Source organism: Chanodichthys erythropterus, chromosome 4, assembly GCF_024489055.1.
Source record: "Chanodichthys erythropterus isolate Z2021 chromosome 4, ASM2448905v1, whole genome shotgun sequence".
NCBI lineage: Eukaryota > Metazoa > Chordata > Actinopteri > Cypriniformes > Xenocyprididae > Chanodichthys > Chanodichthys erythropterus.
Window position 1 is genome coordinate 30,301,081 of NC_090224.1, and position 27,650 is coordinate 30,328,730.

The following is a 27,650-nucleotide window of genomic DNA, read 5'->3' on the forward strand; positions in this document are numbered from 1 at the left end:
ATGAATTTTGACAAGGTCCTGGACCGGATTGGAGGGTTTGGACGCTTCCAGAAGACGCTTTATGTGTGGATCTGTCTGCCACAGATCTTCTTGGCCTTCCACATGTTGGTATCTGTCTTCACTGGAGCCGTGCCCCCTCACCTGTGCAGATCCGCCTGGCCAACACGCAACAGTGGTGGCCCTGGGCTGGGCCTCAACTTCAGCATTGCTTCTGGGGAGTCCTGCACATCCTTTCAGGATGGCCTTCTGTCCCAGCTTAATCGTAGTCCACCAATTACTGAGCACCCGTCCACCTCAAACAGCTGCGCAGGGGGATGGGAGTTCAGCAAGGAAGTCTTTCTCAGCACTATTGCTACAGAGGTGAGTACTAATCTCAAAAGATCAATTGTATAACAGGATGTGGTATTTTTTGTGATGTAACATGCAAAACGCTTCTCGCATGGAGCTATCTTAGTCTCTCTCTCTCTCTCTCTCTGGTGCTATTGGCGCCAGTCATGTATTATGGTTTAGATGGTTTGGGTGCAGACTGCATTGAGAGTTTGTGGCCTCCTGTAGTGAAGGCATCTAAGTCTGCTTCATTAAAGAGTTGTAGCTCACAGGACTGCAAGATGGACCAATGGAACTGCGTTCCTTTTGCAACATGTGACCGTCGATATGGGTTGCTCACAGCAGGTCCTCTTGGCAGAACCTTCTTTGATTTAAAAACACTGGATCTTGGCCCAACCTCACAACAGGGGCTGACTATCTGATACTGATCTCCGCTGTACAACTGCTGGGCTAAGGAGGGGGAAAGGCCTGGGGAAGGGGCGCAATCCAATTAAATGTACTAAATTATGCACCTTTTAGGGGTAGATAAGGTACACAAGTGTCCCTTTAAGGATACTGCCCCAGTGACAAGCCGCAAATTTTACACTTTTTTTCCTGAAAGTTGACTCCTCAAATCGCTGCTGAAAAAAAAAACAAAATCAACCAAAGTCAGTTTTTAGTAATAGCTGATTTATATGACAATAAGCTGGTGATTGGTTAGTCAAGATGTATGAATATGGATTGTAGTCAAGATGTATGAATATGAACTGGGTTTTGAGCTAGAAGACCATCTTGGCCAATCTGGTTAGGATTGATAGATGACCTTGAACCAACAACAACCAGGCACCATGTTCAACAAACCAACGTATATGTTTATGAAGTATAATTGATTCATTTTCTTTTTTCCTTGTCACCTTATATTACAGTGGGATCTTGTGTGTGAAAATGCCACTTTGAACAACATTGGCTCTTCTATCTACATGTTTGGGCTGCTGGTTGGAGCTGTGCTGTTTGGTGCCCTTGCTGATAAGTAAGTAGAAGAACCTCAAGGTAACTTTAAATGTGTACAAAAATTTTGCATGCCTGGACAAGATCTTAAATACCAGGAAGTTTTTGGATATTTTACATAAACTGGTCTATACACAAAAAAAAAAAAAAAAAAAAAAAAAAAACTCCCATTCAGCTCAACACAGCAAAATCAGCAAGCTGACAAATGTGACTCTGTTTGTGAGAAACACAGTTCATGCTTGGTCACAACTTAGAGGGCTTCTGTCCTGTATGTGGACTTCTACTTAAGTGGTCTTGTTTTTATTTACTGATATTTATAGAGTTAAGTGGTGATTTGACTTGAAATGCCTTCTTGTGCTGTAGCTAAATCAGAAGGTTTCTGAGGTATTGGAAAAGCAGTGGTTTTAGAGAGCGGCTCTAATAAGCAGCACATGTTCACATTTCAGAGTTGAAGAGAGAATAGCAGCACTGTGGTGTGAAAACATCAACTGCTAAAGGGAGAATGTAGGATGGAATTCTTTAAAATACTCAAAAGACTACAGACGTTGATACATGAGATTATGAAACTTGCTACAGCAGACTGTAGCAAGGAGATTGATTGGATGCATTGCCTTTGAAATCAAAAGATGATATGTTTATAGATGTTACTGTATACATTTTGTGGCAGGCTATTTTATTCAAAGCAGCTTACATTGCTTCCTGGAGGTATTCATTTGATCAGTCCAAGCATTACCTGGTAATCAAACTCATAACTTTTGTGTTACTAGCACCATTGTTTACTGTTTGAGCTACAGGAACACTTGAAATATTATATGCAATTTCAAAACAGACCAGCCCAGTCCACCATTGTGAAAAAGAAGTACAGTTTAGCATACTTTTAAAAAAGAGTACTTACTGTATTATGGAAATAATAAAATAATATTCTTAAGTGTGTATTGAATGTAATGTTTCCGGCCAGTTAATTGCATGTTATTTACAAAGAAATCAAAATGCATTATAGTTAAAATTTATATTAAATGCAATTAGTTGAACTTAAGAGTGTTTTTTGACCCACTTAAGTAGAACTCAAGTACATCGTTATACTTATTTCATAATTACTTTTATTGTCTTATGGATATGGTATACTATATGGTAAACTAAAGTATACTTGAATATCAATTCTACTGAACCTTGCATGTCATGTATTTAAATATATTTGTAATTACACATAAGTAATGATGAAGTTGCAATTATAGTGCATTTAAAATATATTAACCATAATTATATTATCAAATAACACACTAGTTTATTTCAAGCGTGACAAAAGAATATCAAAACATAATGATTTAGTCATTATATAATGAAAGTGTACCTTAATATTATATTCTCTGCAAGTATTTCTTTTAAAGACAAACTTTTAAGATCTGTGTACAAGTATACTGTACAATCAATACAATTAATCACACTTGTTTTTCACAAGGGTAGACACATCAGAACTTCTTATGAATGACTACTGTATCTTGAGCTTAATCATACAGTGTATCAATGAAATGAACTACGGTTCTGTGCTGTTTCAGGTATGGCCGCAGAATTATCATATTGACTGGTTTAGCAGTACAGTCCATCTTTGGAGTGGGGGTCGCTTTCGCCCCAAATTTCTACATTTATGTCCTGCTTCGCTTCGTGGTGGGCATGACTGTGTCTGCAGTGATCATGAATGCTTTTGTGTTAGGTAAGTAAGAGATCCACTAAAGTCTCCTATATCTTGTTGTACTTTGTCAGGCTTTCTGGAACTTGAGAAAATGGACTGTTAAAAATAAATTGTAGCAAACCTTATCATTTTCGTAGTGAGATATTCTTGATAATAGAATTGAATTACTAATTATTTTGAACAGTATTATAAAGTGAAGATCATGGTAGCCCACTAGTAATACTATCAAATCCATCAGAAGGAATTACTATCCAAAACCTTACAAAAATCTCAAAAGCTTACAATGACTTCCATATAACTAGTAATTCATTCTGAAGGATTTGGTAATACTTGAATCATTACTAATGGGTTACCAATTTCTTCACTTTAGAATCAATTATACATTATGCATTGTTAACATTAATTATAAACGTGTATATAGTAGTTCTTAGTAGTCCTCTGGAAAGTATGAAAAAATAGTAGTTACTGATTAGCTAATAGTGAACTAAATCATTAATAAAAGTTTCTAGTTAGTTAATAGTAGAAAGTTAATTTTGCATTACTCATTTGTTCCTATGTGGTTATTCATTAATTCTAATTATTCATGTTCTAAAGTGTTATCCTACGTATATATATTCAAACTGTACTGTGGTCCAAGGGCAGACTCAATCACAATCTGAGATAATGTTTATTCTAGCCCAGTCAGTGTCTAACGATTTGAAAACTGTGGGGTACTGATTGTTGGTTGAATATAGATAAATAAGTGGTGGGAAAGCTCAACTATCATTGGTTCTGGGACTTTCTGGTTTACTTTGAGCGGAGCTTATCGTCTAATGTCTGCATTTGTCTTTTAATTCTGCAGGTACTGAGTGGACGGGCCCTAAAGAGCGCATGCTGGCAGGTGTCATTACAGATTATTTCTTTGGTTTTGGCTATATCCTCCTTGCAGGGGTGGCCTATCTCATCCGAGACTGGCGCAAACTGCAGTTGGCCATATCTGCCCCCGGCTTCCTCTTCCTGTTCTACATCTGGTGAGTTGCAGAAGAGCTGAAAACTCTTCCACACACTGTTAAAAAAAATTGTGTGAAATTCCAGAATATTCCAGGTCAATAATTGCATTACTTTCACAGTAATTTCACAGTAGAACCTATCTTATAAACTTTATTGTAAAATCTACTTTACTGCCAATTTCAGTTACGTTTTTACAATTGCAGTGTAAAAAAAAACTTGTTTTTATTGTGAGTTTACAGTATTGGAAAACAAAAATGATTGTAAACAAACAATATCATACTATTTTATTATAATACATATGTACTATGAAGTTACCAAGCATGTAATGCAGCATAAATAGATTATGCTGTAGAGATTTATGATACTGGTTTAATCTGTGCTGCTGAACTTATTTTTTGGTTCACTTTTAGCAGTTTGTGTTGTTTGTTTATTTTGTAATGTTCAGAGTTTTGTTGACTGTCACCATTGTCTGTGCATATGTGATGCTAATAAGAAAAAAAAGTCTTGTGTTGCAAGATCACACCTTTCAAAGATAAATCTCAGCAGTTGCTTCCCAATTGTGAAATCTACAAACAGTTATGAACTTGAAATTAAATATTGGCAAATCTTCATGCTAAGAATCATTTGACTTACTTAAAATCAGCCGATTAGCTTATTTTTTACTTAGCTTGTCAATGTCTTAACACATTTCCATTTGTTACACTTCTGACTTGGCTAGATCAGACATTTGAATATGAATATACAAGGTGCAAGGATCTCAAGCAAATGGAAAAAATCACCATTATGGTTACTTCAAAACAATTACAGTAGTGAAAAAAATAATTTCTTACAGTGGCATGGTTAAAGACAGTTTTATAATGTGAATTCACAGCAAAACAAGAGCAGTAAATTACTGTGATTAACAGTAATTAGTAAGAAAATGACCCAGCATGCATTAATTTCACAGTAAATCTCTGACTACTGTAATTTATTGTAAAATAATATGCTTTAATCCTGTAAATTCCTGGCAACTTTTTACAGTGCAGGAAAGACAAATAGGCCACAAGGACATATATTCACTTCTGTAATACTGCACAAGCAAGGGGAAGGAGAAAGAGATGTTTAAAAAACAAAACAAAAAAACGATTAGAACAAAGCAAGGTTACCCAATATATATACAAACTGTACTGTTGTCCAAAAGCACTTTGCATATGTTAAATTAAATATATATATATATATATATATATATATATATATATATATATATATATATATATATATATATATATATATATATATATATATATATATTATTATTATTATTATTTATTTATTTATTTATTTTTTTTTTTGATAGACCCTAACTGTCACAGATCCCTTGTCTTTGGTTTTACATAAAAGGTTTCAGATTTCAAATTGCATATTTCTGGGGGAAATGCACCAGCCACGCAACAGCAATTGAAATGAATGGAATTCATACAGATTTGAACGCTTTCTCCAGGTATTACAGACCTCCTTGGTGTGAAATTGAGGGAAACTGACTTCCAAAAGGAACTGCTAAAACCTAGTTAGCTCTGGGAAAATATCTTTTATCATTTCTTTTCCAGATGTCATGACTTATATTTTGTATCTAATATAATGACATGTGACATAAGTGTCCAAAATTGTCCAGGTACTTTTTTTTTTTTTTACAATAACTGGAGCCTGTATTTTTGCATGAGCACATGTGTTCCTGTTTTTCATGTATTTTTTCTATATGTATACTCAGGGTACTTCCTAAGTCTGCCCGTTGGTTAATGGCCAATAAGAAGCATGAAGAAGCATTGGATCTGATTCGTAAGGCGGCACTTATTAATGGAAATCCTCTGGTGGACAGCGACATAGAACTCTGTCAGGTCTGGCATACTCTTAGCCTCACATACTGAACAAACAGTGAACAAACCAAACTTTGTATTAGACCTTCTTTTCAAAGAAGAATTATAGCATCTGTTTTGACTTCACTCCTCCTGGCTTCAGACACTGTCATTTTGTGCCCACTGGCACAGACAGTTGGCACAACACAACATTGGAATGGATTTAGCTGGGAAATAGCTGAAAAAAATCTTAAGTTAAGTTCACAACGTAATTTCGGGAGGAGTGAACCCATCTAATCTTTCAATTAATGGCCAAAGCATATAAGCAGCTACTCACCCTGCTCTGGCATCAGTTGTTCCCTCCACCTCACCAACTCCACCACATAATTTAGGCATATCATTTATCAAACTCCACTTCCTGGCACTAGTAGTCCCTGGAGGGTATATCCAAGCTCGAGTTGAAGCTGCTTCCTCGAGCCCCTCCACAGCAGACAGCAAGCCAAATACGCTTAACCTTATTAGCTTAAAGATTTTATGAGGAAACAAACTCGTGAAAGGACTAATAATTTGTCAGAATTCATCATCCTTATGTCACTTCTAATCCCATGGATCAAAGTGAAAAATAATGCACTGATTGCTCTTTGCCATGAAATACAACAAATGGGAACCTGGAGCTTAAAAAACAACAACACAAACGCATCCTATATATCCAGGATTTTCAAACCCTTCCAGGAGCCTTCCCAGCATTGCTCATTTTAGATCTCCCTTATTTAACAAAACTGAATAAATTCATGAGTGGATAAGTAGGGTCCTTCATGACCTGAAATGAGTGCAAAAATGATGTTATATTGAAAAGTTGTTGATTGGATAGGGGAAGATCTGAATGTGAGTTTGCAGTCGATGGTTAGAATGTGAAGGGTCTAAGCAGACTGACTGGAGAAGTCTGAAAGTTAGGGCAGAGATGACAAATGTCTAACCCACCACCAACTTTAACCTTTAACACCACTTTGTTGGTTCTTGAAGTGAACTTTTGCCTGTATGGCAATTAGATTTAGTCTTCCACTGTGAATTTGAGAATGTGAATATTGAATGACACAGCTGGTGTACAATACCTGTGAGTTGTTCTAGGTGTGGCACTTCTCGTCCCGTGTGCAACCTTCTGCCAAGGATTCTAAAAAATTGTCAAATGTTTAGGAGCTCATTGGAGGAAAACACTACAAATGAACAACAATTTTGATCTGTTTCTCACACACTTCATATGGCTTCAGAAGAGTTTCAATATAGTGGACTATGGACTGCTTTTATTATACTTTAATATTGCATTTGTGTCCATTTGTATCTTGTGAAAGTTTCAGTCCACATCCATTGTAATTGAATGGAACAGTGATGTGTACATTTTTGTGTTCCACTGGGGGGAAAGGCATACAGGTTTGGAACATAATAGAAGAATTTTTTGGATTAACCTACGGTACTAGCTGTTCATTAGTTTAAATGCTGTTCTAGTTTAAATGGTTGACTCTCCTTATCACTAGTTAGTCTAGCTTGCCAACCACCCAAACCATTTTGGACCAGTTTATAGTCATCTTGGACCAACTAATATATTGTAAAACACTGTTACCACAACACACTACATTTTCCAGTAGGGTTATGACTTGTATTTGCATTTTATCTGGGATGTAAGTATAGTTGACATTACAGTTCTCTTCAGATAGGAATATTCAAAATATTTTCAGTCTCCAACTTCTACTATGGAGGTATGTAGTTTAAGAATGCCTTAAGTTAAAATGGGTTTGTTTTGTTTTGCAGAGCCCTAAAACCTCAGAGAAACTGCAAGACCTGAGGAAGTACACTGTCATCGATCTGGTCCGAACACCCAGAATGAGGAAGCAGTCCCTCATTCTCTTCTACTTGTGGTAAAAATGCACAGTTAATGGTAAAAAAACCCAACTTAAATTGGGTTGAGAATTAATTATTTAACAGTTGGACTTTATGAACTTTTAGGAACCCTTGTTCTTAAGTTCAAAGTTCAGGTCTAGAATTCTCAGTGTAAAAATGAAAGAAAAACACTGAAAGAAAAATGAAAGAAACAGTATGAATTTGCAGCTAATTTGCAGCTATTGAGAAAAGAGAAGTGATGCAAGAGTAAGGGATAAAATGACCGTTAACAAAAACATCTAGTCTACCCTGGACCGTCAAATTACTAAAATTAAAAAAACTTTATAGGATGATTCCGAAACTCTCAGTCTGAAGAACACTCTCTGTTTTTTCTAATAGTCTAATAGGAAAAAGGTCCAGTTGTACAACCACCTCTAAATAAATAACAATAGAGCAAACCTCATATTAAAACACTACAGTGAACTGTTCACAAAAGCTGTTGATGAAACTGCAGGGCTTTTTTTGAAGGGGGGTCTTTCCTGCTGTAGCTCTCATTTCCCTAAGTTTTGCATGTTTCTCTTTTATGTTTCATAATAATAATAATAACAATAATAATAAAACCTTCTGCTGTAGTTCTGAAGGTGGCTCATTCCATTATTCATTTTTAGAACTTCAGAGTTCTAAGGGTGCTTCATAACAGGAATTACCTAGTTTCCAGCCTCACAAGATGGTGGCATTTGCTTATGCTGATTTTGTTTGTTATAGGTTTGTGAACGTCCTGGTGTACTATGGGCTGTCACTCAATATTTCAGACTTTGGTATGAATATCTACCTGACACAGATGATCTTTGGCTTGGTGGAGATGCCAGCACGTACCATTACTCTCTTCACCCTAAACCGCTCACGCAGGATATCCCAGTTAGCATTCTTGGCAGTAGGCGGCCTGGCCTGCCTTCTTACCATATTCATTCCAGATGGTAGGTGAAAAACCAAACCTTTACTTAACTACAGCTCTAAAATAACTTTTTCACTGGTTGTTATAATTTTGTGCCAGTTATTTTTGTTCTGCATCTGTCTTTACCAGACTAAGTTACTGTTCCTCTGAAAACTTTAGTTGGTCACAGACATTATGCCTTTTACGTTAGTGTTTCCTGGTTTGAAATTTGCAGGTTTTAGGGGCCAATGCAGAGCCTTTTTTTCCAGCTCCGAACCACCTTTTCTGCGGTAGAAACAGTTACAGATTGAGCACCAGTTCTGGCACACTGTTGGTGTAAAATGAAGGAGGAGCATGTTAATTGTTTCACCAAACACTTTAAGATACTGTATCTAGAAATTCACAACATTTCAAATTTAAGAACATCCTTGTCCTACAGTATGTGGTTTCTTGCTGAAGCTCTGGAAAATTAAAGAAACCCCAAAGATGTTGGCAAGTAATGTAACACTATGCATGAAATACCATTGGTTTTACTTGATACATAATAATAATTCCCTTCATTAAACAGACCACATGGCTCCATTTGCTGTAATGATGTCATAGCTCCTCAGTGATCATGCCATTGTTTACTACTGTTGATGGGGCAGAAGCCTGGAGAATTCTGGGCCACATTTAAAAACATGGACTTATGCAAACTGTTTGTATAACTCACTAATTTAGAAAAAAAGTGATACCATAATTGAAATAAGGATTCAGAATAAAGATTAGTGTAGGTAACCTTCCCCTCCAAGCAATCAGGTGTTGTGAAACAAGACCAGAGACCATCTCTTTCTTTCATAACAAACATCATTCATCCATAATTTCTGTCCTCATAGATCTATCCATTGTTCGCACTGTACTTGCGATGGTGGGAAAGTTTGGCATCACCGCATCACTATCCATTGTGTACATTTACTCAGCAGAGGTCTTCCCAACTGTCATCAGGTGAGCAAGGGCAAGTGTTTCATAAAGTGTGATAACTTTCTACCCAAAGCTGCATGACTTTCTTTAAATATGAAAAACTTGGATAGTAATATTAATGCAGATTAAAGAATCATAAGGTTTTATAATCTGAGCTGTTCCAAAAGACTAGTGTTAACCCATTGCATACTGCTCACACAAAAACAGCCTAAGATTGTTAGTTAGTCTCCCAGTTTGGCAAAGCTAGATTGTTTGCTAGTTTGTTTTGATAGCATTAAAAGAGTTTTGGGCACTTTTTTTTACCTGGTTAGGCTACACTCATATAGACAGCAACTCATGCACATCATTATAAAACTACCAAAAAGAAACGCACAGGAGATTTGACTAACACATATAATTTATCCCAATAGCGGTTAGCGTATGTATGCTGCTATGCTAATAATATGATTCTTTTTTTATTATTAAAAAACGTGACACTTCTATTTTTTAAACAGTTAATGCGTACAATTTACAATTTTGTTTCAGTGCAGATTAATTATTATTTTGATGTAAATGTGATAGTCCTCACCAACTTTGCAAGTACATATCAACTTATTATAATGCCTATAGTGGGCTATCAAAATACAGTGTAACACAATTTTATAATTTATGGCCAAATATCTAAAGAAATACTAAATGTTATAACCCACACTGTTTTTATACAGACACACTGTCTGTATGAACGCACAAGCCTGCTCTTGTAGTTACCTGTATGAGACTGCTTTGTGACATAAGTCTAAGGCCACATAACAAATTAACAACCCAACTTACAACTACATCAAATTTTATCCACATGCTACTCTCACATAAACACACTATATATGCTATATAACAAATCTCAACTACTTGATTGTTTATATCATCATCAAATGTAAACTCTATACAAATAAATTGACTTGACTTAAAGGATTAGTTCACTTTCAAAAAAAAATTCCTGATAATTTACTCACCCCCATGTCATCCAAGATGTTCATGTCTTTCTTTCTTCAGTCGAAAAGAAATTAAGGTTTTTGATGAAAACATTCCAGGATTATTCTCCTTATAGTGGACTTCAATGGCCTCCAAATGGCTGAAGGTCAAAATTGCAGTTTCAGTGCAGCTTCAAAGGGCTTTAAACGATACCAGACGAGGAAAAAGGGTCTTATCTAGCAAAACGATCAGTCATTTTCTAAAAAAAAATGTAAATGTATATGCTTTATATAAACAAATGATCACCTTGCACGTGTTTCTGCCAAAACCGCACTTCGTATTCTTCAAAAAGCTTATGATGTATGTCCTACACCTTCCCTATTCTACTTATGGAAAAAATGTAACTGGCGCTCCATTCGTTCCATATAGAGCAGGGATGGGCTCCCACGCTGAACCACTCGGGTGATCAATTTTAAAAGATTTGAAAAGTAAGTAATGGAAAGATTGCGTACAGCTTATGATGTTACTACTAAATCAAACCAGGAGAGGTCGCTTCTAGGAGACCAGGAGAGGTCGCCACATCTAGGATGTGAATATGTGCTACTAACGAGTCTGCACCTCGTCTACTGACCACTACAGCCATTTCTTTTTTTAAAGTTGCATGGGATGGTCATTTAAAGCAAGTTGTTTAAAAAAAGTCACACCAACAAAATGTTGCGGCTGTTACTGACTATTTAAATCTAGCAGGTTTGGTGTCTTGTGTTTCAAATCCAAAGATGCTGATAGTGACGATTCTCTCTGACCAATCAGTGATCTGCACTGTTTACACGTCATATTTAGTATCGGTATGGCACGCTTGGAACCTCAACCGAGGTGGTGCTATTTAAGCAAGTAGGACTGTTCCATACCGAGCCATCACATGCAATGGAAAAGCGCCAAAAAGTGAGCCATACCAAACCATACCATGCAGTGGAATAGCACCATTATAAATGCAGTGACAGTCCCAATGGATCAATGTGAAGTTTACTGCTTTGCTAAAAAAACACAGTGGCGATAATGACTCTCAGTTCATTAATTGCCATTCTGTGATGTGATTTGCAGCTAGTGTCACGTCTCTCAGCACTTTCAATTGTTAGTTCTTTCAATTGTTAGTTCAGACCTGGACACAGTTTTGCAAAGACTTCCCAATGTTCACTTGAGATGTGATATACAGAAACATGTCTTTCTTTTTCTCAGACAAAACGGCATAGGTATGGGTTCGATGTGTGCACGGGCAGGTGGAGTGATTGCACCCATCATCTACCTCATGAGAAACATCAACCATCATGCCCCCATGGTGGTATTCGGCCTGTGCCCACTCATAGGTGCCACCCTCACTATGTTTCTGCCTGAGACAGCCCATAGTCCCCTGCCAGACACTATAGAAGATGTGGAGGGCACCAGCTTCAGGTGAGACACCGCAGAGCCATGAGCTCTATGCCAAATATATAAATGTTTTCATTCATTAGTTCTATGCAAGTAATTACCAACATTCATTAAATCAAAATTCACAGTAAGAATTCAAGTAAGAAATGCATTCTAATTAAAGCTACTAAAGTTCATTCATTCAGTGTTTTTGGATGTTATAAATTTAACCTGTACATTGTGCTCCCATTGAACACCAGTTCCATCTCTCATGTATCCCACATGACAAGATTTTTTGTCACTTCCATTCACAAATCCTGTAGCCTCATGGGATAGGTTGAAATGCAGTTTCTGTTGATAATGTTGACTAATCGTTTCAGCCCTAATCCATTCTGCAGATTCTCCCCCCAAATCCACACAGAAATGCTGAAAACAGCAGCAAATTCCATCTGAGCCTAGCTTTCATTTTTCATCCTTAGAGATTTCATAAATGTGAATTCCTGCAGTTTACAAAGTTTTATTAAGGTTCAAGCACCTTTTGGGAGACTGTTGATTAGTTTCTTTTTGTTTTGAGTAGTTTATTTTGACATGTGGTGGTTGGTTGTTGACACTTATAGTATACACACTTATAGGACTCTAAAGTGTTGCCAGCACCCTCAGCAGGGACATTATAAAATAGTTTTTTTTTTTCTGTCTGGTTTTGGAGGGTTTCCCCTCCCCCTTTTTCTTTTTTTTTTTTTTTTAAACAAGGAAGGCTGGATAGAACATAAACCACAGATCAAAACGTCTAGGTTACTAATGTAACCCCCGTTCCCAGAATGAGGGAACGGAGACGTTACGTCGATACTGACGTAATGGGGTCTCGCTACGGAGCCCAAGGAGCCCAATCACCTCCAAGGATACAAAACAAGCCAATGGGAATTGGCCTGTGAGATTTACATGCCGGGCCCCTCCCCCGGCATCCGGGTATAAATAGGGCCGGCATACTCACCTTCATTCATATTTTTGCTGAGGAGCTGAGATAGGTACCTGGCCGCTCGGCGGTGGCACAAAGCTATGGCAAGGGAACGTAACGTCCCCGTTCCCTCCTTCTGGGAACGGGGGTTACATTAGTAACCTAGACGTTCCCATTCAGTCAGTCACGTTCAACGTTACGTCGATACTGACGTAATGGGGTCCCGTGGAAAACGCCATAGCAACTGAACCACGTTACGAGTGTTAGGGAGGCAGGTGCTGGCAGGCTGAGGCGTGCCAAATGCAAATGCGGCCCATACTCGCAACCCTCCAGCGCCCAGAGTAAGCCCAGAAATGTCTTCCATACTGGTGGGATGGAGAGGACAGGGCGTTACCGTGGAGAAGTCGAGCTGCTGTTCCTACCCCACGGGGGAGAGTGCTTCGGAACTCAATCCCTCGTTTTCCAGCAACGACAAAAACACCAGGAAAGCGTTCCCCGAGGAGGGGAAAGCTACGGAGACCACACCCTGCCCAAAGGGAGGTAACGTGTAGAGACACATATGGACTGGTCTGAGAACAGTAACGCATATGGAAGATCTCTGATGTAGGTCCTACCTTTCGGGAGGAACGACTAGCAATCAGAGACGGGGCAAAAGCGAAGCTGCCCAGGGAAAGACACGGGTTTACCGTCAGGGAAACCTTACCGTGGACAAACACATATGGGATTACCCGAGGGGAATCACAGCATATGGGCATCTAGCCCAGTACAAGGGTAGACCAACTGGGCATACACACGAATACTGGGCCTGGCGCCAGACGCCTCCGCCGCGTCTGGCTGCCGCAGGATGCGGGAGGAACTCCACAGGGTTCACCGTTCCGGGGAACTGAACTGAGGAGCGAATCAAGTGCTCGCATTCCCTCTCCCGAGGGAAATGGCACAGCAAGCGAACACCCATGGCTACGAGTAGAAAGCACACGGGTGGACACCGGTTCCACTCGGAGGTTATAATACCTCGCGAATGTGTTTGGTGTCGCCCAGCCTGCAGCTCTGCAGATGTCTGCAACAGAGGCGCCGTGCGCCAACGCCCAGGAGGAAGCAACACCCCGAGTGGAGTGAGCTCGCAACCCGAGAGGGCATGGCTCGCCTTGGGACTGGTACGCCAAGGCGACGGCATCCACTATCCAGTGGGCCAACCTCTGTTTGGAGACAGCCTTTCCCTTCTGCTGACCTCCAAAACAGACAAAGAGCTGCTCAGAGCTTCTGAAGCTCTGCGTGCGGTCCACGTAAACACGCAGAGCACGAACGGGACACAGCAACGCAAGGGCTGGGTCTGCCTCCTCCGGGGGCAGTGCTTACAGGTTCACCACCTGGTCCCTGAAGGGAGTGGTGGGAACCTTGGGCACATATCCAGGCCGGGGTCTCAAGATGACTTGAGAGTAGTCCGGCCCGAATTCCAGGCACGAATCGCTGACCGAAAATGCTTGCAGGTCCCCAACCCTCTTGAAGGAGGCGAGCGCGGTCAGGAGCACTGTCTTGAGAGACAGATGTTTCAGCTCGACTGACTCTAGGGGCTCGAAGGGAGCTCCCCGTAAGCCCCTGAGGGCGACGGAGAGGTCCCAGGAGGGAATGAGGCGAGGCCTAGGGGGATTTAACCTCCTGGCGCCTCTGAGGAACCTGATGATTAGGTCGTGCTTTCCTAGTGGCTTGCCGTCGAGCACATCGTGATGTGCTGCGATGGCGGCCACATAGACTTTCAGGGTGGAAGGGGACAGCCTCCGTTCCAAGCCCTCTTGAAGGAAGGAAAGCACAACACCGACCGGGCATTTCCGGGGGTCCTCCCTGCGGGAGGAACACCACTCAGCGAACAGACTCTACTTCAAGGTGTAAGCGCGCCTCGTTGAGGGGGCTCGGGCCGAAGTGATGGTGTCGACTACCGCGGGCGGTAGGTCACTCAAGTCTGCCGCGTCCCGTCCAGGAACCACACGTGGAGGTTCCACAGGTCGGGACGCGGGTGCCATATGGTGCCCTGCCCCTGAGAGAGGAGATCCTGCCTCAGGGGGATGCGCCAGGGATGGGCTGTCGCGAGGAGCATAAGTTCCGGGAACCAGGTCCGGTTGGGCCAGTACGGCGCAACTAGCAGGACCTGCTCCTCGTCCTCCCTGATCTTGCACAGTATCTGTGCAAGGAGGCTCACTGGGGGAAACGCATACTTGCGTAGGCCCCGGGGCCAGCTGTGTGCCAGTGCATCCGTGCCGAGGGTCCCCTCGGTCAGCGAATAAAACAACTGGCAATGGGCGGATTCCAGAGAAGCGAACAGGTATACCTGTGCTTCTCCGAACCGGCTCCATATCAGCTGGACCGCCTGGGGGTGGAGTCTCCATTCCCCCGGGAGCGTGAGCTGTCGTGAGAGCGCGTCGGCCGCACGATTGCGCTGACTCCACAGAAGGAGATGGCGGGCGAGTTGCTACATGCGACGGGAGCGTAGACCACCCTGGTGGTTGATATACGCTACCACCGATGTGTTGTCCGTCCGGACCAGTACATGCTTGCCCTGCAGCAGCGGTCGAAACCGGCGCAGCGCAAGGAGTACTGCCAGCAACTCGAGGCAGTTGATATGCCAATGGCGATGGGGTCCTGTCCAGGAGCCCGACGCTGACTGGCCACTGCATATGGCACCCCAGCCGGTGGTGGAGGTATCTGTTGTAACAACAACATGCCTGGACACTTGTACTAGGGGCACCCCGGCCCGTAGAAAAGCAAGGTCCGACCACGGGCTGAATGTGCGGCGGCACTCCGATGTGATGACCACACGGAGTGAGCCACGGTGCCATGCCCACCTCGGGACCCGGTCGTGAAGCCAGTGCTGAAGCGGTCTCATATGAAGCAATCCGAGCGGCGTGACCACGGCTGCGGATGCCATATGCCCCAGGAGCCTCTGAAATTGTTTCAGTGGGACTGCTGTTTTCCGCGAGAACGAGTTCAGGCAGTTCAGCACCGACTGTGCACGCTCGTTGGTGAGACGTGCTGTCATGTTGACCGAGTCCAGCTCCACACCGAGAAAAGAGATGCTCTGCACGGGGCAGAGCTTGCTCTTCTCCCGGTTGACCCGAAGCCCCAACTGGCTGAGGTGCCTGAGCACCAGGTCCCTGTGTTCGCACAACTGCTCTCGCGACTGGGCCAAAATGTGCCAGTCGTCGAGGTAGTTGAGGATGCGAACGCCCACTTCCCTGAGCGGGGCAAGGGCCCCCTCTGCGACTTTGGTAAAGACACGAGGAGACAGGGACTGCAAACCGTAGGAACGAGACATGAAAGTACGCGTCCTTCAGGTCGATAGCTGCAAACCAATCCTGGGCGCGAACGCACGTGAGAATGCGTTTCACCGTGAGCATCTTGAACGGGAGCCTGTGAAGGGCCCGATTCAAGACACGCAGGTCCAGGATTGGTCGTAACCCCCCGCCTTTCTTGGGTACTATGAAGTAAGGGCTGTAAAACCCAGACTCCATCTCGGCTGCAGGGACAGGCTCTATTGCGTCCTTCGCCAAAAGAACCGCAATCTCCGCCCGCAGGACAGAGGCGTTGGGACCTGTCACCGAGGTGAACAGAACGCCGCTGAACCTGGGGGGACGCCTGGCGAACTGAATCGCATAGCCGATTCTAATTGTCCGAATGAGCCAACGGGACGGGTTGGGAAGGCGTAGCCACGCCCCCAAGCTCCGTACGAGTGGAACCATTCGGACAACAGAAGTACCCACGGGGGGGGCAGCATGGAGCCTTGCGGCCAGCGGCGGAACAGAAAAAAAACAACACAGGATTTTCCCCAGGGCCGCTTCTTAGCCTTCTTCTTTTTGGAAGGAGGCTTGGCGGTCTGGGCGGGGGGCGTAGCCTTCCTGCGGGTGGCTCGAGGAGGGTGGGAGGGTTCCGACCTCACAGGAGCCTGAGCCGCAGGGGGACGCCCTCGGCGAGGAGCAGACAGAGGCACGGCCCGAGGCGGATTGGTGGCATCATCACGCCTGGGCAAGATGTGTTTGATGGCCTCCGTCTGCTTCTGCACCGCCGAGAACTGCTGGGCAAAGTCCTCGACGGTGTCGCCGAAGAGGCCGGCCTGGGAGATGGGGGCGTCAAGAAAGCGAGCTTTGTCGACTTCCCTCATCTCAGCCAGGTCCAACCACAGATGCCGTTCCTGGACCACCAGGGTGGACATCGTTTGACCCAGGGCGCGTGCCGTGACCTTCGTCGCCCGGGGGGCGAGGTCGGTCGCGGCGCGCAGCTCTTGAAGCACCCCTGGATCAGCACTACCCTCATGCAGTTCCTTCAGGGCTTTAGCCTGATGGACCTGCAGAATCGCCATGGCGTGCAGGGCAGAAGCCGCCTGTCCAGCGGCGGAGTAAGCCTTGGCAGCGAGAGCGGCCGTGGTCTTACCCGCCTTGGACGGGAGCCGCGGATGATTCCGCCAAGTGGCCGCGGACTGCGGGCACAAATGCACCGCAATCGCACGTTCCACCTGCGGAATGTCCACGTACCCCTTGGCGGCTCCCCCATCGAGGGTAGTGAGAGTGGAGGAGGCAGAGGACCTTAGTATGGCAGTGTGAGGTGCCAACCAGGTCTTCTGGAGCTCCTCATGCACCTCCGGGAAGAATGGCACTGGGGCGGGACGCGGCTGGGAGCTGCGCCCCGAACCCAGAAACCAATCATCCAGCCGCGAGCGCTCGGGACACGGTGGAGGGTTCCACTCGAGCCCGATGCCCGCGGCGGCCCGGGCAAGCATGGCTGTTAGCTCAGAGTCCGCCTCCGACTGAGCAACCATCCCAGAGGGCGGAAGCTCGGAGTCATCGTCGGACTCTGAACCGTTCAACCCACTCCCCGATGCAGCGATCGACATCCAATCCTCTTCTGGAGCGCCAAAAGTGACATGGGGCACCCCCGAAGAGGGCCCCGCGACAGCAGGCGGCATCTGCACGGCACATGGTGTTGACGAGGGGTGGGAGGTTCGTGGGGAAGGACCCGACGAAGTGGCTCCCACCGTGATCCTCAGATCTCCCAGAGCACTAGCCTGGCCAGCGGCCGCTACAGCCGCTGACGGTAGGGTAGTGACAGAGGGGCCTCTCACCTCCGTATCAAAGAAGGAGAGGCGCGATCTCAACACCAACATGGACATGCCCTTTGCAGTGAAGGCATGTACCATCCACGAGCGCCGACTCAGCGTGCGGTCTACCCAGACACGTGAGGCAGTGATCGTGGCCGTCAGAAGAAGTCAGAAAACGACCGCATCCAGAAACACACGGACGAAAAGACATCTTGAAAAAGACGCTGATCGCCCGTGCTTGCTCTTTCAGTATACCTCACCAGCCGAAGCACCCAGGGATGGGCGTAGCACCATCCTGTGGGCAGCGCGTCGTCACCCCCACCGCTGAATGTGCCTTCCCACCAGCTGGAGAGACTCGAGCAGGCCACCAGAACAAAAAACAGAGATAGCAATTAAAATTGCTGTTTGCAGGACCGTGTCCTTATAGCAATTGCTGTTTTTTTGCTCTTTGAGAAATTTCACTCTTTTTAGGAGGTGAAGATGATCAGCCGATCGGCTCCGAAGCAAAAGTATGAATGAAGGTGAGTATGCCGGCCCTATTTATACCCGGATGCCGGGGGAGGGGCCCGGCATGTAAATCTCACAGGCCAATTCCCATTGGCTTGTTTTGTATCCTTGGAGGTGATTGGGCTCCCTAGCGAGACCCCATTACGTCAGTATCGACGTAACGTTGAACGTGACTGACTGAATGGGAACAAGGAAGCTATTTAAGCGTCTCAAGAAAACCACAATATTTTATTAAGAAAATATTTTATTCAGAGCAGATCACAGTTAAACTTGATACAAATGAAATGTGGTTGATCTTTGCCCTCATTTGCCTTACAGAACTATAGATGAGAAGTCACAGCATGCTTTGTATGAAGAGTGTCCCAAACAGAACCACGACATCATCCTCTGAACAGTGGGCCCAAATTAATCTCTCTCCAAACAACCATTTCAGAAGGAAAGACTTTTCATGTGTTGTTTCCAACTCTTCTTTCCAGGAGTACTTGAATGTAGTCAGGCAAGTGGTATGGAATGCAGCCAAATGCAGTGCTTGTATGAAGGCAAGGGAAATACATTACTGAGATTGGATTTTGGAAGCAGTTTTATCACAATATTACAATAATATATATTGATATGAGGGCATTTTTTTAATTAAATGGATAAATTTGAAGGTCTGAAACTCCAGCTATGTTTCACTCTGCCTGCTGGGTTTGTGAATATAAAATTAACTATAACAGTTTTGGATATGCGCTGTTATAGGCAGCATCTCTTCTTTTTTTTTTTTTTTTTACATCCATAACTGATGTCCTCATACATTTATTGCATCTTTAAAAAAGTCCATTCCACTGTAAAAAAATAAAAAATAAAAAAAATAAATAGATAAATAAAATTAGGTGTAATCAACTTAAAGACATCAAAGTACTGCAGGTGGAGGGTGGGGGAGATGTAGGTTGCCTTCGAATTAGTTGAGTTAACTTAAGGCAACCTATCACACTCAACTTATTTTTTCAAGTTAGCTCAACCCTTTTTTTTAACAGTGACAAGAATGCACTGAAATGCTCAAATCACAAACTCATCAAGCTTTTCTCTGTCACCCGTCAGTAGTTTACCAGTTGTCACTGGATGGAAAAACTAATAATACCTGCTGGACTTTTAAAATGTTTTAAGTGACAAACACAGGAGTGTCTAAACATTTCAGTGTACAAGTGTTAAGTCAGAATTTAGCTGCTTAAGTTCAGTTGATGCTGCTGCTGATGGATACTGTAACTATACTATTCTTCAGCCTTTTTGTAATGCCATTAGCTAATCTGTATTGTGAAGACAAAGTACTCCAGTAGCATCAGTGTAATTGGTCATCACCTGGTATTCACGACTGGCTCCAAAAACATGGAAATACCAACCTCAGCAGAGCCTGCTTTATACTATTACATACTTAATACTGCTTCCACACCTCTTAAAGCATTTTGCACTTACCAAATCTCACAGTCAGCTCTCATGTAGTATTCTTCTAAGGTATAAGTTCCTAAGGGGTTAAGGTCCAGTCATGTTCCTTCAGGCTGATTTTCAGCCTTCTACTGACTTCTTCTGCTACTTCTGCTATTTTTCCAATATCTGTGCACTCATCATTCAACACTAAGAGAAATAGTTAGTCCGTGCATCAAATCAATATAAAAAAGCATTGATTATCATTGGCCTGTTGTAAAATTAAGCATGGCATGATCCTGCAGTTCTTTTTATTAAAAGAAGGGAGAGAACAACATGAAACAAACTACTACATTTTTCTTTAAAAAGGAACATTTTTACATGGTGATTTTTTCTTCCCCACGTTGCCTTGCCATTTCTGAATGCTAAAGCAGTTTCTCATATTTGATTTCTCAGATTTCTGCACCACTAAGAGCATTAAACAGTTGCAAAAACAATGAGGTAGTCCCAAACATTTAGTCCCAAGCCAGTGCTGTACCTATGGGCCACTCAAACAAAAGACTGCAATACTGAAATAAAAGGCTTCACTATCAAAAACTCTAATTTTTCAGCTAACTATCACCACCTTCTGGAGAAAAACGTTACTTTTTCCAGAATCAAATACAACTAAAATTATCCCACTGGGGTCTTTTGTATTTCTACAATATAGTGTTTATGTATTTTATTGGGTATTTACTGTTAATTTCATTTTTATACAAATGAATTAGAGGGTTTTGTATATTTTTTTGTTATATAATTGAAAATGGATTAAGATATGGCCAAACTATACATTACTAGTAAATTTATTTTATTTTTGTCTCTGTTCTCTGTTACCTGATATGTATTAAATATGTTTTACAAAGTTAAACATTTGGATTTATGTTATGTTGTTAACATGAGGTTTCATGGAAATTGTGCGAATGATTGGTCTTGGAAGCAACATTATCTGTTTTTATTGTGTCCTGTAACTGCAGGTTGTTTTGTGAAGAGCTTCCATTTGCAAGCACACATACATTACGCTTTTCTGGTCATGAAACACTATCCAAGGACTTCACACAACAACCGGCATTTTAATTAGTGTGTGATAGCAGCTGCAACCTCCTGTCCGAGTGACACTAAACTAGTGTTTTCTTTGACTGAAAATCTTTATACAGTGCTTGCTATCCACATGAAGTTATTTATGATACAAAAAAAAAAAAATAAAAAAATGGTTCTCTCAAAGTTATGAATGAACATTCTTCCTGTAACATTAATCAAATGTTTGTTCAATGCTATCTGGTCTTCAATAGTCTTCTCATAATATTAGCATAAAAACGTTATTTATACATAGTTTTAGGTTTTTTTAAATGTCCTCATAAAGTTGGGAGAAAATGTTCTTAGAACATATTGGAACATCCTTTAAACATTAAAACTTAATTAAATTCAAATGAACAAGGTTGTGTGTGTGCTGTTTTAAAAGAATATTGTTGAAAACATGAAAGTTGGCTGTTAATGTCATTGTGAAGTGGTCTGATTCACTGATCACATCTGAAGTCTAATCACTGGTCAGAAGTATGTTTTTGTTTTTAATTTGTTTTAATTGTGCCACTGACCATGTTATATTATAAATTATGTAGACATTTACAGAAATCAGGAAACGCAACAAGGTAACATGCTTCTAGTGATGCACCGATACGAAATTTCTCTGCCGATATGAATAGCCAATTATTCATAATAATATCGGCTGATACCGATACTGATACCGATAGTTTGGTTTTTCTTAAGAAGAAAAAAAAAAAAAACTCTCGCAAATAATGTAGCACACTATACAGTTAACCCTCTCATTTGGTACACTACAATATTAGAGGTTACAATTAACAACAGAGGTATTATATTCAGCTGCTGTATATTTTCAGATATAATAAATTACACTCAAATAAAAACTGAAATGTCTGTATAAAACTTAGTATCACAAAAGGTTGTTTTCATAAGCACTTGTTGTCTTCATGGCAAATTAACAAACATATAATTAACAGTAAATAAGCTCTTCTTTGGTGTTTTTTTATATATATAGATAGCTAAGGAATTGTGAACACTGGAAAACATTCCTGAGGTAAATGTGACATGATGTGGCATATTGTCCACAAGCTGTTTTATTGACGGCTTTCTGCCGTTGAAACACAAATAAAGTGATTACATGAGACATGATACATTCCGGTAAGTTTTACTATATCTCCGTTATTCTTATGTTCATGCATGTTTGTAAAAAAAATTTATTGAAAAGGAAAAAAAGTTTCGCGCTTTTTCAAATTTGTAACTATTTAAATCAGTCATGAAACTACAGAAAAAGCAGTTATTTAAGCCACTTTGATAGAATCATGTGACTTACATTAAAGTAGATTGTTGATCTGCTTTTCATCTCTTTCTTGAGCAACGGATTTTTTCTGACACTATTGCAATTGCTGAAAGAGAAATGAGAGTCAATGATTCAATGACCCATTCATAAATACAGCCACTTGCTTTGATGCTGAATGAATGAATGACTCGATGACTTACTCATTAAGACACCACCACCTACTGGTGATTTTAGTTTAATGTTTAAAAAAGCGTCACTGTTTTTACCATTATTGCATGTATCTATAGAATTTTTTTATTTAAAAAAAAATTATTTTATAAAGGTATTTCTAAAAGTAAAAAAAAAAAAAAAATGCACCTGAAAATCAATTTAAGAGGGCAAATATTGTTTCTTAATGGAAAAGGTGTGACTGCAGTCTGTGGAATAGAGGGGGATTATACACCACTGGATTATACAAAGTTGTTCTTTGTTCTGGTTGGTCAGTGATCAGCATTGATCACTAGAGGGCACTAGTGGTAAATAGGTAATGATTTAGCTGTGAAAGACATCTGTGACCTTAAGCACATATGATTTCTGTGAATAAATGTACATTAAAAAAGTGGGTAACACTTTAGAATACTGATCCTTCATTAATGAATAACTACACAAGAACAAATGAGTAATGCATTATTAACACTCTAGTAACTACTATTAACTAACAAGTAACTCTGATGAATGAATTAGTAAGTAATAGTGCTCAGTTAAAGGTGGTAGTTCACTATTAGCTAATCAGTAATCTGTTTTTTTCATACCTCCCAGAGAACTACTAAGAACTACTATATACAGGTTCATAATTAATGTGAATAATAAATAATGTATATTTCATTCTAGAGTAAAGGCCTTGGTAACCCACTAGTAATGACTGAAGTATTACCAAATACTTAAGAAGGAATTACTAATTATTTGGATCAGTATTCTAAAGTGAAAAGCATGATAACTCTCTAGTAACTACTGTAGTCATTGTAAACTTTTCAACTAATTCATTCATCAGAGTTTATTGTTAGTTAATAGTAGTTACTAGTGTTAATAATGCATTATTTATTTGTTCCTGTGTAGTTAATCATTAATGAAGGATCAGTATTCTAAAGTGTTACCCAAAAGTGTTTCGTTTATTTAAGAGTTTTTACACAAAAAACTAAATAAGCCCTGTATCTAGGAGTAGGTACCATATCTAGGAATAAATTCCATACAAAGACAGTTCATAGTGACCAAAAAAATAAAAATAAATAAATAAATTCAGTGACCATAGATACAATTCTATACGTTACATTCTATAATTTACTTAAAGTGCTCTATTTTCGCACACTAATTTTGTACTTAATATACTAAACATTCTTCTTTAGTACTTCTTAAGATAGTCCTAAGAACATCTAGGTATACTCAACTGTGCTATTTTGAGACAGCCTGAAATATGAACTAAAATGTGCTTTTAATATACTATCTCTGTATTTCAAAAATATATTTAGTTACCACTTGCAGTACACTATGGGTTCAAATGTACTATAAGTGGTATCTAAATCCATTATTTAAATACAGAGATAGTATATTAAAAGCACATTTTAGTTCATATTTCATGGTGTCTCAAAAGAGCACAGTTGAGTACACTTATATGTTCTTAAGATTATCTTAAGAAGTACTAAAGAAGACTTTTTATATTAAGTACAAATTAGACCACGAAAATAGAGCACTTTAAATAGGGGAGGCAATTGTAACAAATTTTGGTCACGTCGTCATTACTCAAAAACCTTTTGAAATATTTGAATACATTTTTATGTCAGTAACATGTATCTGTGTTCTGCTTGTTAACAGTCACTTTGTTAATTTAAATTATTGGAAAAAATAATCTATTTTGATGTCCTTACTAAGCTGTACCACCCCGTGACAAGCTACCCTGCTAGCTAGAAACAACGAAGCTAATGTTTGACAAACATATCAAATGTTAGACAACAGAATGGTTATCAAAACAAGACAGGTTTAAATTCATAGACATTTATGGTTAAGACAGTATGGAAAAAAAAAAAAAAAAAAAAAACTTTTATACCTCAAAAATGAGTCTTTGTAGAAAATGTTTTAATGATTTAGATTTTAAAAAACAAGTATTAATTAGAAGCTTGTCCTTTGGTATGCAGAAAGGGATCTCCACAGAGCACATGCAAAATGAGTTTCGTGGTTCTGTCTTATTTCTGACTGGTGTAGTTTGGAATGTTACAATTGCCCCGGTCTGCCCTACATTATTGAAATGTAGCTACTTTTTTTCACCTGGGACATTGTTATGATAGTTTGATTATAAAGTATATTTAGAATATATAGATCTGGCTTTGTGAGACTATAAGTTTGAATTAATCTATTTTCTTTGCATGACACACTGACAGTACAGAATGACTCTTTCGGCAATATCGTAAGCATTCGTTTAATTTGTCACAGAACGAAGGAGAGATCATTTAATGTGTAAAATATGCTGACTGGTCGACAGATGGAAGCATTGAGCCAAGCATCTCTGTTATAGGCTCTTGAACCTGATAGACTGCGTGTGCATCCATCCGTCAAAAATCAGCTTATCTACATTTGTCTGTTACTTTAACTTACTCTAATCAAGCAAACAACAGCTGTTTTCAGGATTTAGATTAATTATTATACAAAACAAAAAACAAAAAAACATTAGAAATATGCTGCAGTGTAGCCTATTGTGAATAGACTAAGGCTAGATATATATATACAATAATATATACCGTTAAATTACTAAGAAAACTAGAAGTGCTAGAAGTCCCTGCCATTTAAAATAAACTTAATGGTGGCCTAGATGGATCCTGCACAGTTAAGTCCCTCTCACGCCAAGAAAGATAACTATAACGATAACTATACTGGCGTCAACATCAAACGACGACAACATTCTGTTTATTATAAGCGCAACTAAGTTACAGTTTTAAAAGCAAGATTACAGTTTAGTCAATGCATTGGCACAGATAAGCTTGGATTTTGTCGCAGAAGGGCGATTCCGGTAGAGGGGTGCCTCATTTGATGGAATTCCTCCATTTTTGATTCACCATTCTTTGTAACTTATTTTATCACTTTCCAACTGACATGAAAACCATCACCGAGGAGTCATAAAACCGATTCGTGTGTGTCGGTCGCACGGCGTGTTCAGTCTTTCGCCTACCCTGTTTACAAACCCTCGGGTGGGGGCTGATTGACAGATTTCTCAGCCAATGAAATGCTCAAGCTCATGTTGAACGCGATCCAGAGCATTCTTTTGGCTGAAGGAGCTGTCAATCAAAACGCAGCGCCATTGAGTTTCATTATGCTGCCGCTGCGCCATCATCAGCCAGCCGCTCGGAGCAGTGAGTAATATCCTGCCGAAAACGCTATTTACTCGCCGATCCCTGGTCTTCTGTTATTCTTTAAACCATCACGGATTTTTTTGTGATTGGCTTGTGTACCATGGAAAACATAAAAACAGGACTTTAGGCTATCATCTGGGTAAGTGCATTATTTGTATTTGTTATTGTAGTTTATTAGAAATGGAAGCGTGCTCACCATCCATTGCATTTCAATACATGCCCTCATTCTCATATAAACGTATACATTAATAATAATAAGTCTATGTGATGTGCTTTACACTAATGATGCTGCAGTTGTGATTTTGTTGCATGCAGTGATTTGTAACACATTGCACACACAATGTTGCCTTTGCTCTTACTAATATTTTTTTTAGATGCGACCGATACTTAGTTTGCTCACGCTCCTGACCTCAGTTATTCTGCTGTGTCGGCATAAACCTGCAGTCCGCATCCTTCACTTCAGCTCAAACCCTCTCCTGCAGCTCAAAATTTGTTTATTAACGCCTACTGGGTTGTTGTTGCTTAAACTGCGTTAACTAGGTCATCGTTACATTGAATAATGTTTTTTTAATTAAATTTTCTCATGTGTGTGCATATAGGTATATATATATAATCACACTGTGCTGAGTGTGATAGCCTATTGATTCTGTACATCCGTTAAATAATCAAGAAGTTATTATTGAGTGAATTTTAGTTGACAGATACTTTGTCTAGTGGTCTTGGTGGTCTTTCACTCCTGAATGAATTTTCAAACTAATCGGATTATTTAGTCATTCTAGGATTTCAAATACACCTGTCTGGAATGTCGCAAACACAAGCAGTGATACAAATGGTGAAAAGTCACAGTGTTGTCGGACTCAATATTAGTACTCTAAACTCGGTTTTGTGGCATTCAGTATGTGTGTTATTGAGACCATGTACTGTATATGTAGGGCAGGACTTAGGGGCTTGGGGCCCCTGGGCTTGAGTTTATGTTTGCTACAAATGACCTCAACATCATTATGGAGTAGCACAAAATGCGCAAAAATTAAAATATGCTTTTGAGGTTCCTATACAATTAATATGCAACATGTCTAGCCTAGTCAAAGTTTAGAGGTAATATTAAATAGTCATTATAATACAATAAAATACAGGCTGTGCTCTCTCAGTTGAGAAAAGATCAAAACACTGAAATAACACTGAGCAATAAAACCAGAGATGAACAGTATTTTTTAAGTGTATTGTCATATCTGTGTCCTCATGTCAGATTCTTAAATTTAATCAACAGTTTCAATCAGAATAAAAAGACACCATATGGCTATTACCAGTCAAATAAAATGAGCATCAACAAAATCCATGCTTGAATTTACAGATACTGTTAAAGGGATAGTTAACCCAAAAATGAAAATTTGATGTTTATCTGCTTACAAGATGTAGGTGACTTTGTTTCTTCAGTAGAACACAAATTATGGTTTTTAACTCCAACCGTTGCAGTCTGTCAGTCGTATAACGCATGGCAATGGTAACAAAATCTATGACAGTAAAAAAAACATGCACAGACAAATCCAAATTAAACCTTGCGACTCGTGACAACACATTGATGTCCTAAGACAGGAAACGATCGGTTTGTGTGAGAAACCGAACAGTATTTATATAATTTTTAACCTCTAATACACCACTATGTCCAACTGCCTTGAGGTGTTACGTGCTCTGGCGTAGTTTAAACATGGTGCCTGTAGTACAACAGTTGTTATACAAATGGAAGTAAACCACTAAAAAAAGTGGTTTTATTACATCAAAACATTTTATTTTGTTACTTTTCGTAAGGGCAGCTTTACAAATAAAAAGGACACATACAAAGGTGTTGTTCACATACCTCAGTTGGATGTGGAAAAACCATAGACACAGCTGATGGTTTAAGTCGTACGTGCTCCTCTCCTGGGTATGTAAAATCACCAGGGGAAAAATGATCGCTACAGACCCTCAACAACTTTAGTACGTCAATGGGTGTGTTGATATCCAGCCGA

General features: G+C 40.6%; 2 protein-coding genes and 1 long non-coding RNA gene across 5 annotated transcripts in view; 2 read left to right on the plus strand and 1 right to left on the minus strand.

Moving 5' to 3' along the window:
• Positions 1-18,893, plus strand: si:dkey-119m7.4 (uncharacterized protein LOC560629 homolog). The gene is made up of 10 exons (XM_067384720.1): positions 1-360; positions 1,233-1,336; positions 2,871-3,025; positions 3,846-4,014; positions 5,742-5,868; positions 7,633-7,739; positions 8,467-8,678; positions 9,511-9,619; positions 11,780-11,992; positions 18,811-18,893. Exons 1-10 carry the CDS (start codon positions 1-3, stop codon positions 18,881-18,883), a joined length of 1,629 nt encoding a protein of 542 aa, XP_067240821.1. The 3' UTR covers positions 18,884-18,893.
• On the minus strand, positions 18,799-27,157 carry LOC137019350 (uncharacterized). The gene is made up of 3 exons (XR_010894999.1): positions 27,052-27,157; positions 19,945-22,373; positions 18,799-19,020 (listed from the first exon to the last, which is right to left on the minus strand). It is a non-coding gene; the product is annotated as an uncharacterized lncRNA (long non-coding RNA).
• The window catches only part of fynb (FYN proto-oncogene, Src family tyrosine kinase b), a 71,950-nt gene continuing 69,924 nt past the window's right edge, over positions 25,625-27,650 (plus strand). For all 3 annotated transcript variants that reach the window (XM_067384719.1, XM_067384717.1, XM_067384718.1), the window contains exon 1: positions 25,625-25,783. The gene's annotated coding sequence lies outside the window, so the exon portion shown is untranslated. The remainder of the gene's footprint in view (positions 25,784-27,650) is intronic.

Coding starts and splice junctions, on each gene's coding strand:
- si:dkey-119m7.4 (XM_067384720.1), top strand. CDS start 1: ATGAATTTTGACAAGGTCCTGGACCGGATTGGAGGGTTTGGACGCTTC. Junction 361..1,232: donor TCAGCACTATTGCTACAGAG/GTGAGTACTAAT, acceptor CTTATATTACAG/TGGGATCTTGTGTGTGAAAA. Junction 9,620..11,779: donor GTCTTCCCAACTGTCATCAG/GTGAGCAAGGGC, acceptor TCTTTTTCTCAG/ACAAAACGGCATAGGTATGG.